Source organism: Ornithorhynchus anatinus, chromosome 14 (assembly GCF_004115215.2).
Source record: "Ornithorhynchus anatinus isolate Pmale09 chromosome 14, mOrnAna1.pri.v4, whole genome shotgun sequence".
NCBI lineage: Eukaryota > Metazoa > Chordata > Mammalia > Monotremata > Ornithorhynchidae > Ornithorhynchus > Ornithorhynchus anatinus.
The window spans coordinates 40,228,282-40,246,109 of NC_041741.1; the positions used below are offsets into that span (position 1 = coordinate 40,228,282).

Consider the following 17,828-nt stretch of genomic DNA (forward strand, 5'->3'; position numbering starts at 1 on the left):
TGCACTGTACTCTCCCAAGTGCTCAGTACTGTGCTCTGCACAGAGTAGTCCTCAATAAATATCATGGACTGACCGACTGAACCCATAAACTACAGCTTGAGAGCTCCAGTAATTTACCACAAATTAAAGGATTAGTAGAGCTTACCTGAATTTTATCACACCACCCTGCAAAATATCTGAATGTCTGCACAGACATTCCTATATGCGTCTTCAAGGCTAAAGTATACACAGCTCCTGAATCAATAGCTTCAATGGTCGCTAACTCTTCCTGATTTTCTTCCAACAAGTCCGCAAGTCTGTAAAACACAACAAAGCCTGTGAAAAATCTGCTCAGGGAAATTATATCTTGATCTCCTAACACTCATTAACAAAGGAGCCGACATTCCTTAACTGGTTTTGGCTACTTATTTTGTGCATTTAATGGAAAGATCTACAAAGTATTCAAATATGCTCTCATTTTATAATAAGAAATACATATTTAAAACCTTCCAATGAATTCTGTAAAATACTGTTTTAGTTTTTAATAAACTATGGAGACAGATTCCCATAGTACGTTTGCTGTGTCTTGTTAGTACATAGTATAAAATAATATTTTTCTGCTCTTTGCCTCAAGACTCCAGAAAATCTGTAAATTGTAAGTTTAGAATTTCCTCATTTCCTGGCAATGCTTTAATATTTCCTTCTCTCCTCTTTCTCATACTTTCAAAAGTCAAACTGCCCAATAACCAAGCAACCAAGTACTGAGGTAAGACTCCCATTCTATAAATATGTTCCTATTCATAATGAAGAAAGGTGAATTCGGGAAAATATATCAGAGTATTGAAATAGTTACAAAGGTTGTAACTCTTTTTAGTTTTCTTCCATCTGTAAGCCTGTAAGATATTTGGGGAGAAAGTCTTAACAAATGCTTCAAAATAGTTTTGCTCTGTTTGTACACACCTGTACATTAATCTTCCTCTCTCTCTTGCATTCATTCTTCCCCACTCTCCATTTTCAAAGGCATCTTTTGCAGCAGCCACAGCCTTGTCCACGTCAGCCACTGAAGCGTAAGCTACTTTACATATCGCCTGCCACGGGACAATGAAAAGTTACGTCAGTTTTAAGAGAAGGAATCCCAGATGCCCCTCCCTCTTCAAAAGCAATTTTACAGCTGAAAATTTGGACTGGGGGTTTGGCAACAACTCGACAGTGTATGAATAAAATGCTGAAAGTTTCAGAAAAATTCAACCACCACTGAATGTGAAGACCGGACCAGAAATTTGATTTCCTTCATTCCCAAAAGCCATGGACAGCATAAAGATAGATGGTTTCCTTAAACAAAACTGGGAAGCTGAATTTATTTCTATGAGCAGGATTGGCTCTGCGTGTTTCTCGGTCCCTAGAAAGACTAGTTTTGCACCTTCTTAAACTGACCTATTGTCTTACTCTGACAGATCTTTTCCCTAAACTGCTCTCTCCAACCCTTTCCTCTCCAGCCCACCATCCAACTCCTGCTTCTCATTCTCGTGCTCGTCTAAATCCCAACTTGTGTAGTTTGGAAGAGAAGAAATCTCATCTTCCAAACTATTTTAGCACTTCATCGTTGTTATTCAGGCCTTTCCCACTGGAAACAAACTAAGGAGAAGGAGCTTGGCCTACTGGAAAGAGCATGGACCTGGGAGTCAGAGGACCTGGGTGCCAGTTCCAGCTCTGCCACTTGTCTCCTGTGTGACCTTGGGCAAGTCATTTAACTACTCTGTGTCTCAGTTTCCTCATCTATAAAATGGGGATTAAGATTTTGAGCCCCAAGTGGGATATGGACTGTGTCCAACCTGATTAGCTTGCATCTACCCCAGCACTTAGTACAGTGCCTGGCACACAGTAAAGTGCTTAATTCATAGCATAAAAAAAAGCTAAATTCCCTGCTAGAGCAATCAGTTCTGATAGAACATGCAGATACTATCTTCTTAAAAAAGAAAGGGTGGTGCCCTTGAGCATTCAACTCCTGCTGGATGAGTAAACAGAGTAGTAGAAGCTGTGGGCCCTAGGGAAAAGATCATGGCCTAGGAATTGGTGGACCTGGGTTCTAATCCTGGCCCTGATACTTGCCTTATATGTGACCTTGGGAAAATCACTCAACTTCTCTGAGCCTCAGTTTCCTCATCTGTAAAATGGAGATCAAATCTTACTACCTCCTAGAGTGTGAGCCCCTTGTGGGACAGGGAGTGTGTCCAACTTGATTAACCTCTATCCACCTCAGTGCTTAGAGTAGTGCTTGACACATAGTAAGTGTTTAACAAATACCATGATTATTACTATTATTATTATAGAGGGACCATGTGTAATTTCCATCTTTGCATTCTCTCCCATGCTTAACCCAGCGTTCTGCAGCCAATATGTGCTTAATAAATATTATTACTACTCCTAGGAATTAATCACTGTGAGGCTGAAACCAAATCATCTCTTCTTTAACCATTCTTTTCATTGGTATTTATTAAGCACTTAATACACTGTCAAGCACTGTTCTAAGCATTGGGGTAGATACAAGTTAATCAGGCCAGGTACAGTTCCCATCCCATATGGGGCTACATTCAAGGAAGAGGGAGAACACGTATTGAATCCCCATTTTGTTGTTCAGGAAACTGAGGCAGAGAAGGTAAGTGACTTGCCCAAGGTCACACAGCAGGCAAATGGTGGAGTGATGATTAGAACCCGGGTCCTCTGGCTCCCAAGCCCATGCTTTATCCACTAGGCCATGCTGCTTCCGTGAAAGATGCCTTTCTGCTTTATGAGCATTCAAAAGTAGGAACTCTTAAAACAGTGATTCCAAAAACCAGGAATAAGTACTCACAGACCCATCTGTTGGGTTGATAGTATCGTATGTTTTTGCTTCCTCAGCATCCACGAACTGTCCATTGATGAAACACTGATAGGGCATCTTCACCGTCATATTATTGATTTCCTTTGAAACCTAAAAAGGTAAACAACATCAATTGATCTGTTGTACAATGGTCCTTGCCTATTCAAAACAAGAATTGTAGCAGTGAGGGATGGACACACACATTTATACACACAGTACTGCTGGGTAGGAGGACAAATCAGAAAGGCCTTATTGTACTCTAGCTGTGATAAAATCACTCAGGTTGTATTCACACTAAATGAAAATATATTGGAACAAGCAGAATGGATTCTGCTTTGAGCTGGAATTTATACTATACAGTACCAGTAGTGGGACTCAAAAATGGCTAACTCTTGACAAAACTAATGTTTGATTTCATCACTGAACTGGATTCTGTGGATTAGTAAAGGGCTTCTATTTCTTCTCCTTCTAGGTTTTTCAGCAAGGTGGTCACATAATGGTGACCAATCAGTTGTGGGAGTGATGGGGCAGGTATCCCCGAGTTACAGTTGTTCCCTGATTGATGGGGAACAATCTCCTTCCAACTGGGGATTCTCATTGCTTGTCTGGTCTGAGAAAGTTGGGGGAATGGAAAAATTTGAAATGCTCCAAAGTGTTCACGTTAGCGTTCTTAAGATCATCATGAGGGAAGGACTAGAGTGGTACATGTCTCCGTACTGCTTGAAGGATTTTCATGCCTAATCTTTCTCATTAGAGTATAAGATCCTTATATGCCTCTGTTATTTCCCAAGTGCTTAACACAATGCCTTCTACTCAGTAAATACTCAATAAATACCATTATTACTACATGGCACAATCCTTGCTAGCCTCCCGTCAGGTTTGCCTTTTCCAGATTTGGACAAAACCCAGATTTGAAGAATTGTTTTCCAAAAGTACACTCTACTCCTTGAAATGGTGGCAAATGTAGCTTAAAGGCTTACCAGCTCTGGTGATTCTCTCACTAAAATCCACTCTTTTATTAGGCACGCTATAAATTGGTAGTTATTCCCAACATATAATCCTGGACAGTGAAAGATCGGGGCAGAATTTAACAGAAGGATGCTGACAATATAGGCTTCATGGTCCTCAGCTGGGCACTTTCTCACCTCACTAACCAGAGTGATCTTGCCTAAAACAGTTTCTTTTCAAGCTTTAACAGAGAGGACTGAGCCACGAGAAGCAGTGTGGCTCAATGGAAAGAGCCTGGGCTTGGGAGTCAGACGTCATGGGTTCTAATCCCTGCTCCGCCGCCGGAGAAGCAGCGTGGCTCAGTGGAAAGAGCCCGGGCTTGGGAGTCAGAGGTCATGCGTTCGAATCCCTGCTCTGCCACTTGTCAGCTGTGTGACTGTGGACAAGTCACTTAACTTCTCTGTGCCTCAGTTCCCTTATCTTTGTAAAATGGGGATTAACTGTGAGCCTCACGTGGGACAACCTGATTACCCTGTATCTACCCCAGCGCTTAGAACAGTGCTCTGCACATAGTAAGCGCTTAACAAATACCAACATTATTATTGTCAGCTGTGTGACTTTGGACAAGTCACTTAACTTCTCTGTGCCTCAGTTACCTCATCTGTAAAATGGGGATGACGACTGTGAGCCCTACGTGGGACAACCTGATTACCTTGTATCTACCCTGGTGCTTAGAACAGTGCTTGGCACAGAGTAAGCTCTTACCAAATACCAACATTATTATTATTATTATTATGGTCAAATCGAAGTGATTCTCTTTCCTAAATGGCAGAAAATAGGGCCCTCTAGTGGCAGCATAGGGGTAGTTTCCTCTTTTGATGGAGTCTCCTGTCAGGAGGGATGAGCCTCCATACTAAGAATTCGGGCCAAGAACCAATTAATCAATGGTATTTATTGATCCCGTCTATGTTCAGAGCACTGTACCAAGTGCTTCTATTTATTTGCTATTGTTTTAATGAGATGTTCACCCCCTTGATTTTATTTATTGCTATTGTTCTTGTCTGACCGTCTCCCCCGATTAGACTGTAAGCCCGTCAAAGGGCAGGGACTGTATCTGTTATCGATTTGTACATTCCAAGCGCTTAGTACAGTGCTCTGCACATAGTAAGCGCTCAATAAATACTATTAAATGAATGAAGTGCTTGGGGGAGTACACTAGAGTAAGGGGATGCAGTCCCGCCTTCAAGGAGCTTATAATCCAGCAGGGGAGACGTATATTCAAAGAAATTACAGGTAGCCAGTAGCCTGAACAAAATCCACATTCTGTTCAACAGAAATGATCAAATCTTGCCCGATTTCTTTAAAGAAAAAGGATGAAATCATGTGATTATAACTCACAGTTCTCAAAATAGTACACTATGAATTTAAACTCCAAAGGGAATGCTTACATAGTCAACCACCAGTTCTTCCTCTTGATCCTCTCCCCTCAGTTTCCTTACTACCATTTGAATGAAATCATCAAACTTGGTGGACATATACACATCTTCATTTTGTAGCTGAAGTCCTCCACACTTCTGTTTGATCTCTTCAACCATCCTTGGTGAAAGAAAGAATGAGGTCTTGATCAGGAAACAAGGAAAGAAGGAAGTTTAGGGGAACTGTTCTGTTTATTGATTTATTCAGAAGCAGAGTTATAATGCAGATTACACATTAGCATAATCATCTGGAGTCAAAACCATAAATAATTTGAAAGTACTTCCTTAGCACTTAATACAATGTTCTATACACAGTAGGAGTTCAATAAATATGGTGAATAAGACTGATTGATTGACTGATTTAAATAAAACCCAGATTTTCCTTCTGGCTCACAAATGGTGGGAAGGCGTCTGGTGGGATTAGCCTTTGTACCTGAGAAGCAGCAAAAAGATGTTTTAATCAATCAATCCATGATATTTATTGAGCACTTACTGTTAGCAGAGATGACAGGCTTTATTTAATGGAAGATAATATCAACATACAGATGAAATGATTAGCAAAGAGCACAAAGAAAAATGTGTGCTGGAATAAGTCCTTTCACTGCTTTTCGGTGAAGAATGAATCTTCTTGGAATACATACCCTGGGCCCCTGAAAGTGATTTTAGAAGAGGAAAGCCAATTATCTGGGCAGGTGAGTAAGAAAAGGGGAAGTTCATTTTTTAGGCACAGTTGGCAACAAAGAAAAATATACACACACAGTGGATGGATATACAAAGGCCAGAGATGAATGTGAGCTCAAGAGGAGTAAGAAGCAGTAATTGGGAAGAAATGTGGAAAGAAGAAAAACAGTGGGACACCTTGAAATCAAGAACAAAGTACTGGACCAGATGTAAAGGAGGGAGGGGAGTCACCGGGATATCGGAGTCAGGAATACTGTTACCTAACAACATCCATAGAGGAGGCTCCTGATTTGAAGAAGTCTGTAGCGCCCTCAATGGCAGGGACATTGCTCAATATTCCAGCCCAAATGGCCTAAAATACAGGAAACAAATATTTTTTTGCATAGGCATAGGTGCATTCGCCCGACATTCATTCATTCATTCATTCAATAGTATTTACTGAGCACTTACTATGTGTACAGCACTGTACTAAGTGCTTGGAATGTACAAATCGGCAACAGATAGAGACAGTCCCTGCCCATTGATGGGCTTACAGTCTAATTGGGGGAGACAGACATACTTTAATAGATCACCAACAGAAACGTACACTGGAAGAAATGGAAATCATTTCCTTTGGGAGCTCTATCCCAAAGGATTAAAGGGAAGGCCCAGTGTGACAGCAGTCAAAAATCCTGGGATACTTGCTCTTTGTCCCTCCTTTCCCAAGGGCTGGTCAGTTCCGGGCTGCCCAATGGCTTCATGGATCCTGGATCCCAGCCCTCCTAAGGCAGACCGGCACCTATCTCTTGGGAGTCCTTCAAACCCACCCTACCCCAGCTGAGCTGAAAGGGAAGCATCTTGTAGAGGCAAGGGTGAGAAGACAAGGAAAGGAAGAAGAAACACAGGAAATGGAGGAGATTTCCAAACTACATTTTCACCCTAGTATTGGTTGGGCATTATACACATGGTAGTATGATATAACCACAGGTGCACAACAGGCTTAATTAATGAATCCTTCCTATAGTATTTAACTTTTACTAAGACCATGGTGTACCAGATATGATGAAGTCTCTTAACAAGGATTCGTGACTAGTGTGTAATTCTTTGATTTTCCTTTCGCCAAATTCAACTGTGGGAAGAACTTCACATATTCACCTTGATTTTTTCTGCCACTTTCAACTCCTCTTCTGTAAGTTCCACTGCAGATGTCTCACCGGCTGAGAAGTATTTAGAGGCAGGAATCATTTTCCCATCTTCAAACTGAAGATTTCTCACCATTAACTAAAAAAACAAAGGAAAGCCAAAAAACACACAATTCAGTGACCTGGATATTGGGACGTCCTCAAAAAGAGGTTGATTGATAGCATGACCAACTTCTGGCTCCCATGGAGAAAAGACACTGTAAGCTCCTTGTGGGCAGAGTTTGCATCCATCAACTCTGTTGTATTATACTTTCCCAAGCACTTTGTACAGTGCTTTGTACACAGGAAGTCCTCAGTAAATACCACTGATTGAAGGGTAGCAGCATAATCACAAAACTCGGCCTAGTCAGGATGGCTCCTGGTGGGATGTGGGCACTGCTCCCTGCGCTGGAGGGAGGAATAAGCCAGTCCGCATCTAGCTCCCATTTCCCTCCCTACTTCTTTGGCAAAGTCTGCTTCCTCAGTGAGGGATGCTGTTCCCGCATTTAGTACCCATCCGGGGTGAGAGAGAGGAAAGCAAGAAGGAAAGCACCGATTCTGGGCTGGGGACAACAAGGAGGAAAGAAAGCAGGCAGAGAAGGAGGAAGAGAGATGATGAGAAGAAGGCAGATAAGGAACCAGGAAAGGAGGGTGAGGGAAAAGAGAGAGGTGGTAATAATAATTAATAATAATTATGGTATTGGTTAAGTGCTTACTATGTGCTGAGCACTGTTCTAAGCGCTGGGGTAGATACAGAGTAATCAGATTGTCCCAGGTGGAGCTCACATTTTTTAATCCCCATTTTTACAGATGAGGGAACTGAGGCACAGAGAAATGAAGTGACTGGTCCAAGGTCACACAGCAGGCAAGTGGCGGACCCAGGATTAGAACCCACGCCCTCTCACTCCCAAGCCTCGGCTCTTTGCACTAAGCCAAGTACTTTAGCCACCACCACTGGAGGCCAGTAGAAAAACTCTCTCTCTCTTTGTAGTACAAACTTCTCCACCTCCCATTTGGTAGCCTCCCCTGGGGCTACCTTCCCAGTTCAGACTGTGCTCCAGAGAGGTGTCACAAGGAGACAAGGCCTCAAGGCTTTCCGGGGCTGTAAGAATTCCAACTGGCTCAAGGAAAGGGAACTAGGGGGAAAGAATGAGGAAAGGGAGCCAGGGGAAGAAAGCTAGACAGGGGAATCAGGGAGAAGGTGGAGAGTGAGAAAGGGGAATCGGGGGACAGCGTGACAGAGGAAAGTCAGGGGGAGAGAACAAGAAAATGGAGTCGGGGGAGGGAGTGAGAAAGGAGAGCAAAGGAGGGAGTCGGGGAAATCCTGCCTTGCAGGCAACAGCTATTATAGTCCCTTCATCCTCCTCTTACCTCTCCCCACTCTCGAAACACCCACATGCCGCCTCAGCAAAAGGAAGTTTTTACCTTCATTCCTGACTTCAACAACTACCACCTCAGACACTTGTCTTCCAGTGGAGCAACTAGGAATGAGTATTTGTGAATGATTGCTAAGATACTCCTCTAGAATTGGGAAGCAGCGTGGCTCGGTGGAAAGAGCCCGGGCTTGGGAGTCAGAGGTCATGGGTTCGAATCCAAGCTCTACCACTTGTCAGCTGTGTGACTGTGGGCAAGTCACTTACATTCTCTGTGCCTCAGTTACCTCATCTGTAAAATGGGGATTAAGACTGTGAGCCTCACATGGGACAATCTGATTACCCTGTATCTACCCCCAGCGCTTAGAACAGTGCTCTGCGCATAGTAAGTGCTTAACAAATACCAACATTATTATTATTTAAGCTTGTTGTGGGCAGAGAACATGTCTCCCAACTCTGTTACACTGTACTCTCCCAAGCACTTAATACAGTTCTCTACACAGAGTAAATGTTCACTAAATATGACAGATTAATTGATACACCAAACCAGGAGGAAGCTTCAGATGTTGCAGGTGTAGAGACATAAATTGTGGGGACCAGCTGGGACCACTGCTCCTCGGTTAGCATTTGCTGACCATTTCATTTATTCAGTTGTATTTATTGAGTGTTTACTGTGTGTACAGCACTGTACTAAGCACTTGAGAGAGTACAATATAACAGTAAACAGACACATTCCTTGCCCACAACGAGTTTACAGCATAGAGGGGGAGACAGACATTATTATAAATAAATTACAGATATGTACATAAGTGCTATGGGGCTGGGAGGGGGATGAATAATGGAGCAAATCAGAGTGATGCAGAAGAGAGTGGGGGAGAGGAAAGGAGGCTCTAGTCAGGGAAGGCCTCTGGGAGGAAACATGCCTTCAAATAGGTTTTGAAGGGGGAGAGATTAATTGTCAGATTTGAGGAAGGAGGGCATTCCAGGCTAAAGGCAGGATGTGAATGAGAGATAGACGAGATGAAGGTACAGTGTGAATCGGGCATTAAATCTCTAATAGTTGGATTCTTGAGGTACTCAAGAATACCTCAATGACTACCTATCCCTCTGAAAGTTTTCAGATTTACTTTCTGAGTACTCACCATTTTCCCATCATTACCAAACAGAACTAGTCCATTTTTGGTAACCAGACCTGGTTTCTTGGCTCCTTCGATTTCCAGTGGTTCTCCAGAAGGCACAGTACTATCCAACAATGAAGATCCATAAAAAGTAACCATCTAATAAAAAACCAAAGAAAAGTCATCTATTTAAGATACACAGTCAGGCCTTGCATTTTTTCACAAATTTTCTAAACCTCTAATTGGAGTTCATCATGACTTAAAAATATACAAGGGCCCTAAGTGCTAAGCTTGAGGGACTGAGGGGGGACTGGCCTAATCCCTCTGGTTTGGTGAGCAGGCATGGACTAGTAGAAAGAGCAGGGGCCTGGGAGTCAGAAAAACCTGGGTTCTGATCCCAGCCCTGCCACTTGTCTTCTGTGTGACACTGGGCAAGTCACTTAGCTTCTGTGTCTCATCTGTAAAATGGGAACTAAGTCTGTAAGCCCCATGAGGGACAAGGACTGTGTCCAATCTGATTAGCTGTATTCACCCCAGCATTTAGTACAGTGCCTGGCACATGGTAAGTGTTTAACAAATATCATAAAAAAACCCTCCTCACAGTTAGCTCCAGGATTCTTCACCAATTCACCCCAATTTACCTATTTGTTTTCTTCACATACTATTCCCCACCTTGCTCTTTTTGTTCCTAGCAAGCTACCTTCTAACTGTACCTCACTCTTAGCTCCCCAACCTCTACCCTCTCATTCACAGTTACTTTGGCCTGGGCCTCCCCCGCTCCACAAATCTGACAGACCACAACTCTCCTCCTATTCAAAGTCTTCTTTAAACCCCACCTACTCCAGCAAGCCTCCCTTGATTAGTACCCAGCATTTTTCATCATATAAACCCATCAGCCTTCTCTAGCATGTAAAAGCTTATTTATAACCATCCCAAGTTCTTTTTTTCATAAACTTATTCAACTGTAAATTCAATTAATTGTTTTGACTGCACTGCTTGTAATAATTTTAATGTCTGTCCTTGTGGGCAGAAAATGTGTCATTTCTTTGTTTTTCACCTACCGAGCATTTGGTATAGTGCATTTAACTCAGTGGACTACTACTATTATTACTAGAGTCAAGCAGGATAAAACCTTCGAGCAGTCAGTACACAAAAAGCCTATCATACAAATTAAACACATATTAATGTAGATGACTTCATTTGAAGGTGTAATTATGGAACAGTAACTGTGATTTAAAGTTAAAAAGAGGAGAGAGAAAAGGAGAAGAGGAGGAAATTGAGAAATGAGAGAACTAGGGAGTAAAAGAGGGAGTTAGAAAAAGGAGGAGAGACAGAAAGGGAGGGGGAAGGGGGAGAAAAAAGGGAGAAGTGTGGTCTAGAAGACAGAATGTAGGTCTGGGAGTCAGAAGGCACTGAGTTCTAATCCTTGCCCCATCACTTGTCTGCTCTGTGACCCTGGGCAGGTCACTTAACTTCTTTGTGCCTCAGTTACCTCATCTGTAAACTAGCAATTAATCTTTGTGAGCCCCATGTGGACCTGGACTGGGTCTAACCTGATTACCTTATATATACCCCGGCACTTATACAGTGTCTGCTACATAAATATCATAAAAATAAAAAAGGCAGTTATTTTTCTTTGTGAAGTGGGGGAGGTGCAAATGGTTGTATTATAGTTCCCTTCCCTAACCAGCTTGTTTGATCAGCCTGACCACCACTGCTGCTCCGGTAGCAAAATGAGCCATATTGAGCTTGAGAGCCAAGGATGCTCAACACTTCACCAATTTTAACTGTTGTTTTGTTAACCTACTTTAGCTTGTGTTCTCCATTAAACTGAAGAGTGCGAGAATTGCATCTACTTCGTTTTTTGTATATTCCCCAAATGTCTGCACGTAGAAGGACTTCAACAACCATGGCTCTGTGTGTGTGTGTACAGAGAGATAGCCAGGCTGAGAGAGACAGAGAGAGAGAGACAGAGAGAGAGACAGAGAGAAAGGTATCCTTATCAAAAAGGTTGTGCATCAAAGGACAAGTGAAGAACGGTGTCATCTGCAATCCTTCTCACAAAGCGGAAGAGAAAGAAAGATTAATGACACATTATACCTGGCCATCTATCTTCGTCCACGCTCCAGGAACTTTATCATGCCCTCGTATCCAATTATGTAACACTTCTGCTGGCTGGTCCCAGGCAATCTAGAAAAACAGGCAGCACGAGGAAATTATTCTAAGACTGTGAGCCACAGGTGGGAAAGGGACTGGGTCCAACCTTATTAGTTTATATCTACCGCCGTGCTTAGTACAGTGCTTGGCCCAGAGTAAGCGCTTAAGAAATATCATAAAAAAACTATGAAAAATAAAGACGTTTGCATAAACAGGTAAATGCTACGGACTGAACTATCAATTATTAATCCAAGTCTTCTGGCATATTCTATTAGATACATGGACTGAAAACGAGAGACTTAGCATTGCTGATCAAGATACCTCAGCATTTTCTTTTTTCTGGATGCCTTCATAGGTTGCCCCTTCTTCTGACTGAGGAATCTGAGGAGCTTTTCCATTAGCAATTAGCTGAACAGCTTCTACCTAGACAGAATAGAGTTGTCTTTAATATGGGGTGTATTTTTAAAGAGGACCTCTCAATTTCTTTGGCTATATTGGTTAGGTACGATGGAAAAACTGTAATTAGTTTATATGTTACTGGCAGTTATGCCAAAGATTAGAAAGAGAAGTATCTTCTGCTCCTATTTTTGGAGAGAAACAGGAGAGAAGGGGAAAGGAAATGACTGAGAAAAGAGGAGAATATTATTGACTGATTGACTGATTGATAAGGGAGGATGGGATGGGATTTCCACCTAGGGCACAACTGGATGAATATTATAAGGAAATCACAAATTTCTGGCCCACAAAAGTTAAACGCGCTCCCTCTGTAAATTCATCTTTTCATCATCGCTATATTTACCATAGCCTTGATTCCTTCTGGGAAAAGAAATCTATTATAAAGAACATCCACAGTGTCATTTGGCTCAACAGCACACTCCCTTTGCAGGAGAATGGGCCCAGTGTCCAACCCATCATCAGCCCAGAAAACAGAAAACCCGGCCTTTTTATCTCCATGAATTAAAGTCCTGTGGACAAAAAAAAAAATCAAGATTAAAAAAATCGTTGGCAGACTGTATGGTTGAATTGGAGATATTCATTTTCTTATTATCAAAAGACGAGAGATCATCACAAGGTTGTAATCAGCAAGCCAGTCAATCGTATTTATTGAGTACTTACTGTGTGCAGAGCACTGTACTAAATGCTCGGGAGAGTACAATATAAAAATGAACAGACACATTCCCCGCCCACAAGGAGCGTACAGTCTAGAAGGGGAGACAGATATTAATTTATGTACACAAGTGCTGTGGGGCCGGGGCGGGGGGGGGAGGGGGCAGGGACGAATAAAGGGAGCAAGTCGGGATGACACAGAAGGGAGTGGGAGAAGAGGAAAGGAGGGCTTAGTCAGGGAAGGCCTGTGGGATGGGATGTCCCTTCAATAAGGATTTGAAGTGAGAGAGAGTAAAGCACAACAGCAGCAGTGGGAAAGAACAATATTAGCAATTCAGGGCTCACAAAATCACCAATCAATCAATGGTACATATTGAATGCTTACTATATGCAGAGCACTCTAAGTGCTTGGAAGAGAACAATACCACAGAATTAATATGTACATATCTGTAATTCTATTTATTCATATTAATGCCTGTTTATTTGTTTTAATGTATATATATACATATATATATATACATATATATATATAATTCTACTTATTTATATTGATGCTATTGATGCCTGTCTACTGATTTTGATGTCTGTCTCCCCCCTTGTAGACTGACAGCCCGTTGTGGGCAAGGATTGTCTCTGTTGCTGAATTGTACTTTCCAAGTGCTTAGTTCAGTGCTCTGCACACAGTAAGCGCCCAAAAATACGACTGAATGAATGAATGCAATGAACTTACAGTTTAGTTTAGACCAATGTTCAGTATGTGCCCACTAAGTGGTCCTATTAGAGGGTTTTCCTTTGGTTCAGAGATGACACTACTGATGGTGAGAATGAATTCCACTAAGCACTTTGATACTCACTCCACTCCCCAGCTCCACAGCACTTATGTCTGTATCTTTACAGTCCTCCATTTCCCTATTTGGAATTCATTTAAAATAATAATTATGGTATTTGTTAAGCGTAAGCACTGTTCTACGCACTGGGGTAGATACAGGGTAATCAGGTTGTCCCACATGGGGCTCACCCTTTTAATCTCCATTTTTCAGATGAGGTAATTGAGGCACCGAGAAGTTAAGTTACTTGCCCAAAGTCACACAGCAAAGTGGCAGAGCCAGAATTGGAACCCACATCTTCTGACTCCCAAACCCATGCTCTTTCTACTAAGCGATGCTGCTTCTCTATGTCGTCTCCCTGTTTAGACTCTAAATTACTGTGTGCAGACAACGTGTATTGTACTGTAATCCCTTATGCACTTAGTACAGTGTCCTGCACACAGTAAGCTCTCAATAAATACCATTGATTGATTGGCTGATTGATCCATGGGTGTGAGTGTCTGAGAGAGAGAATCTCTGCACATATGCATACTCCCGTTAGTTGAGGTTTCAACCCAAACTATTGACTATATTATCACAAAATATCTCTAGGAGGCAGGGAGGAGAAAACTATTATCCCTACCAGCCACCTGATACTAACTGTAGTTACTAACACTTACTTCCTAACCTCACACCCACCTCTGCCAACCTCCTGCTACATGACCAATTTAATTACCATCTACTGAGCACAAATAGCATATATAATCCAGTGCCAAGAGACACTGACCCTGCACTCCAGGAGTTTACAATCTACGTCCATTAGACTGGACTTGGTAGGCAGGCAGACAAATCACCTACACAAATAAAATTACATAGAAGAAAATGGGCAGGCTCAGGACATATGTACATATATGAGAAGAAGCATGGTCTAGCATGGCCCTGGGAGTCAGAAGTACCTGGGCTCTAATTCTGGCCTCCACCACCTGTCTGCTGTGTGACCTTGGGCAAGTCACTTAATTTCTCCATCTATAAAATGGAGATTGAGACTCTGAGCCCCATGTGGGAGAGGGACTACGTCCAACCTGATTTGCTTGTATCTACCTCAACGCTTAGTAAAGTGCCTGGCACGTACTAAGCCCTCAACAAATATCATTAACAAAAAATGCACACAAAGTGAAAGGGATGGCTCTGATTTGGTTGCATCAGCTGAGAGTTTTTTTTTTCTTTTTAAGCATTCTGAAACTGGTATAAGTTCTGCAGCAAATAGATTGTCTCGCCATCTTGAAACAGGGAAAAAAAAATCCTGAAAGGAGAAAGTGTATTCTGTGTGCATATAAACGACTATCCTTTGTACAGCTATCCAGCCTGCTCTTACTGTGCAGGCTTCAGACCCCTGGTGTGTACATGGAGTATATTTTAAGAACAGCATACATAACATGGATTAAGCACTGGGAGATGACAATTTAGCACCAGGAAATAGTTTACTAATTCTATTGAGCCAGACAAGAAAATGGCCCTGAAAATCAAACTCACTCACCCCCTTCCCAGTGCAACAGCAGCAGTGGGCTGCTCAGAGAACTGGAGAAAATAATCAACCCACAGAATAAAAAGAGAAATGGGATGAAATGTGTTGCATCACATTTTGAGCTTTTGGAAATCAGAGTTGCCACTCCCTGACTAACAAGAGGGCAGTTAGTTGGTCAACTGTATTTGTTGAGCACTTACTGTACTAAACACTTGGGAGAGTACAATAGAATAATATAACAGAGTCGGTAGACACATTCCCTGCCCACAGTGAGTTTGCAGTCAGGGCTGATGAGTTGGGTAAGAGGGGTCAACAAGAGAGGAGGCCTCTCCAGTATGACTGTATGTAGCCCCTCCTCCAACTCCCTTAGCACCATGTTTGTTCTTCCCCTGTGGCCCCTACCCCAGTTTTAGCCAAGGGGCAAGAGTCCTGCCCGACTCTCAAGGGGACTTGAGCACCTGCTGCTTCTGTCAATTTTCTGGATTGCCCCGAAGAGACTTGAAGAACTAGGAATGCACCAGGAACAGCAGCAGCTGGGAGCATGGTCAACATTAGCTAAGGCTGCGAAGTCCAAGGGAAGTGGGGGGCTGAGCAAATAGACTGATGATTAGCTCCATGGAGGTAGCCTGACCAGTCACGTAGTCTCCAACATCGATATTTTGGGGAAACCCTAACGACAGCTGTCGAAGTGGAGCAGCGGTCCAAAGCGCCGCTCGGCTTCCCACTTCTTTTGGACAGTATAGATTATAAATTCCTTGTAATAACTATGGTATTTGTTAAACACTTACTTTGAGCCAGGGACTGTACTAAGCACTGGGGTGGATACAAGCAAATCAGGTTGGACACAGTCCTTGTCCCACATGGGGCTCACAGTCTCAACCCCCATTTACAAATAAGGTAACTGAGGCACAGAGAAGTGAAGTGACTTGCCCAAGGTCACACGGCAGACACGTGGCAGAGCCAAGATTAGAACCCATGACCTTCTGGCTCCCAGGTCCGTGCTCTCTCCCCTATGTCATACTTCTCTTGTGGGCAGGGATTGTGTTTACCAACTCTGTTATACTGGAATTCCCCAAGCACATAATATATACAGCGTTCTGCACACAGCAAGTGCTCAATATATACCATTGAGATCGACTGATTCGCAGCATACATCCAGGCACTGAGAGCCAAACTAGGCACCCACTAGGTCTCTCAGTTAGTGACCGGCCAGGCAAGTGTCAACCTTAATGGAAAAATAAATGTCTACCTTTTATTAAACCAAAGTCTCACCAGTTGATAGCAGAAGCTCCTCTGTGACGGGGAAGGATGGATGGGTGATATATAATAGAACCATGCTTTGGGTAATCAATAACATCCATAGGGATGAACTGGGTGCAGAAGGGAAGCACATTCAGCTCAGCTCCGACGGCGCTATAGGCTTCTAGGACATCCTGAATGGCTTTGCCCTTGACTCGCCATCTTGGAAACTTGAATACTGGAGTCCCATCCTTTTCAGCAGCCAGAGCTGAGGAAAATCAGAGGAAAATCAGAAATATAAGGTGATCAATTAACACTTCAGGTGATTGGGGTTCAGTCCACAGATGGGCAATTTTATCTGGCTATGGGGGGCCAGAACCTGTTCCAGGGAAGTAGCATATGCTAGATATTATCTTTCTGCTGAAAGCAATAGTTTTCAATTGTTCCACTGCACTCATGGCTACCCAACACACACAAGAACCTGAAGACTGGGAACAAAATGATTAATGTCTTTTCTACTTGGCAGTGACAGTCCCTCCTTGCTCAATGACTGTTTCTAGAGAAGAAAAATAAAGGGGCTCTGATTTGAAGAGCTTTAATTCCCCATCAGCAGTTCAATGACCTTCAGTGCCTTTGTTTTCATTTTCCTCAGTCGGCTTCAGCTGAACGTAAATGCTTGCACACTGAAGGCACCTGTGATGAATTCTGTGCAGTCTCTACATTTTCTCCTTTCATTTTTAATCAGTCAAGCAAATTCATTCCAATTATCAATTGCAAGAGTGATGAAGCACTAGTCCTGTATATACCAATTGCGATCCTGCATTACACAATAAGCAAAAATCATAGAACACTCAACATCAGAGACAACTAAATAGTAACTAGTGGAAGTAACCTGTAGGAACAACTAATAGTAGTAACAGTGGGGATTAAGACTGGGAGCCCCATGTGGGACAGGGACTGTGTCCAAACTAATTAATTTGTATCTACCCCAGCACTTAGAACAGTGTTTGGCACTTAGTAAGCGCTTTACAAATACCACCTTAAAAAAGTAAAATAAATATGGATGATGAAAATGATGATGACCACTTGCCTATAAAAGCCAAAAGGAGAAATGTCAACCATGCCCAGATTTCCTTTTCCCAAGTTCTCATCTCTTTTGGATTATGCAACTTTCCAGATGTGAATAACTGCATGTATTAACAGGAATTCATCTTGTGTGCAAGTTAGGAAACTATCATTGCCAGTATAAATCATACCGACGCTTACGTTTCCTTAATAAAAATCTTAATGGCATGTCAGGAACTGAAAAATAGATTTAATGAGTAGAAACATGAAATAGAAGTTTTATGCTCTCCTAATTATCAAGAACAAGACTAGTTTGGACAGAGTACCTGAACTCA

At 42.4% G+C, this 17,828-nt stretch overlaps 1 protein-coding gene across 1 annotated transcript in view; it reads right to left on the reverse strand.

The window, feature by feature from the left end:
* The window catches only part of ALDH1L2 (aldehyde dehydrogenase 1 family member L2), a 33,725-nt gene that overhangs the window by 10,198 nt on the left and 5,699 nt on the right, over positions 1-17,828 (reverse strand). The window contains exons 3-13 of the mRNA XM_029078965.1: positions 16,462-16,696; positions 12,551-12,716; positions 12,073-12,174; positions 11,695-11,784; positions 9,619-9,753; positions 7,078-7,203; positions 6,204-6,295; positions 5,236-5,383; positions 2,831-2,950; positions 940-1,067; positions 146-296 (exon numbers count right to left, since the gene is read on the reverse strand). Of these exons, the coding sequence (XP_028934798.1) occupies positions 146-296; positions 940-1,067; positions 2,831-2,950; positions 5,236-5,383; positions 6,204-6,295; positions 7,078-7,203; positions 9,619-9,753; positions 11,695-11,784; positions 12,073-12,174; positions 12,551-12,716; positions 16,462-16,696 (1,493 nt within the window). The remainder of the gene's footprint in view (positions 1-145; positions 297-939; positions 1,068-2,830; positions 2,951-5,235; positions 5,384-6,203; positions 6,296-7,077; positions 7,204-9,618; positions 9,754-11,694; positions 11,785-12,072; positions 12,175-12,550; positions 12,717-16,461; positions 16,697-17,828) is intronic.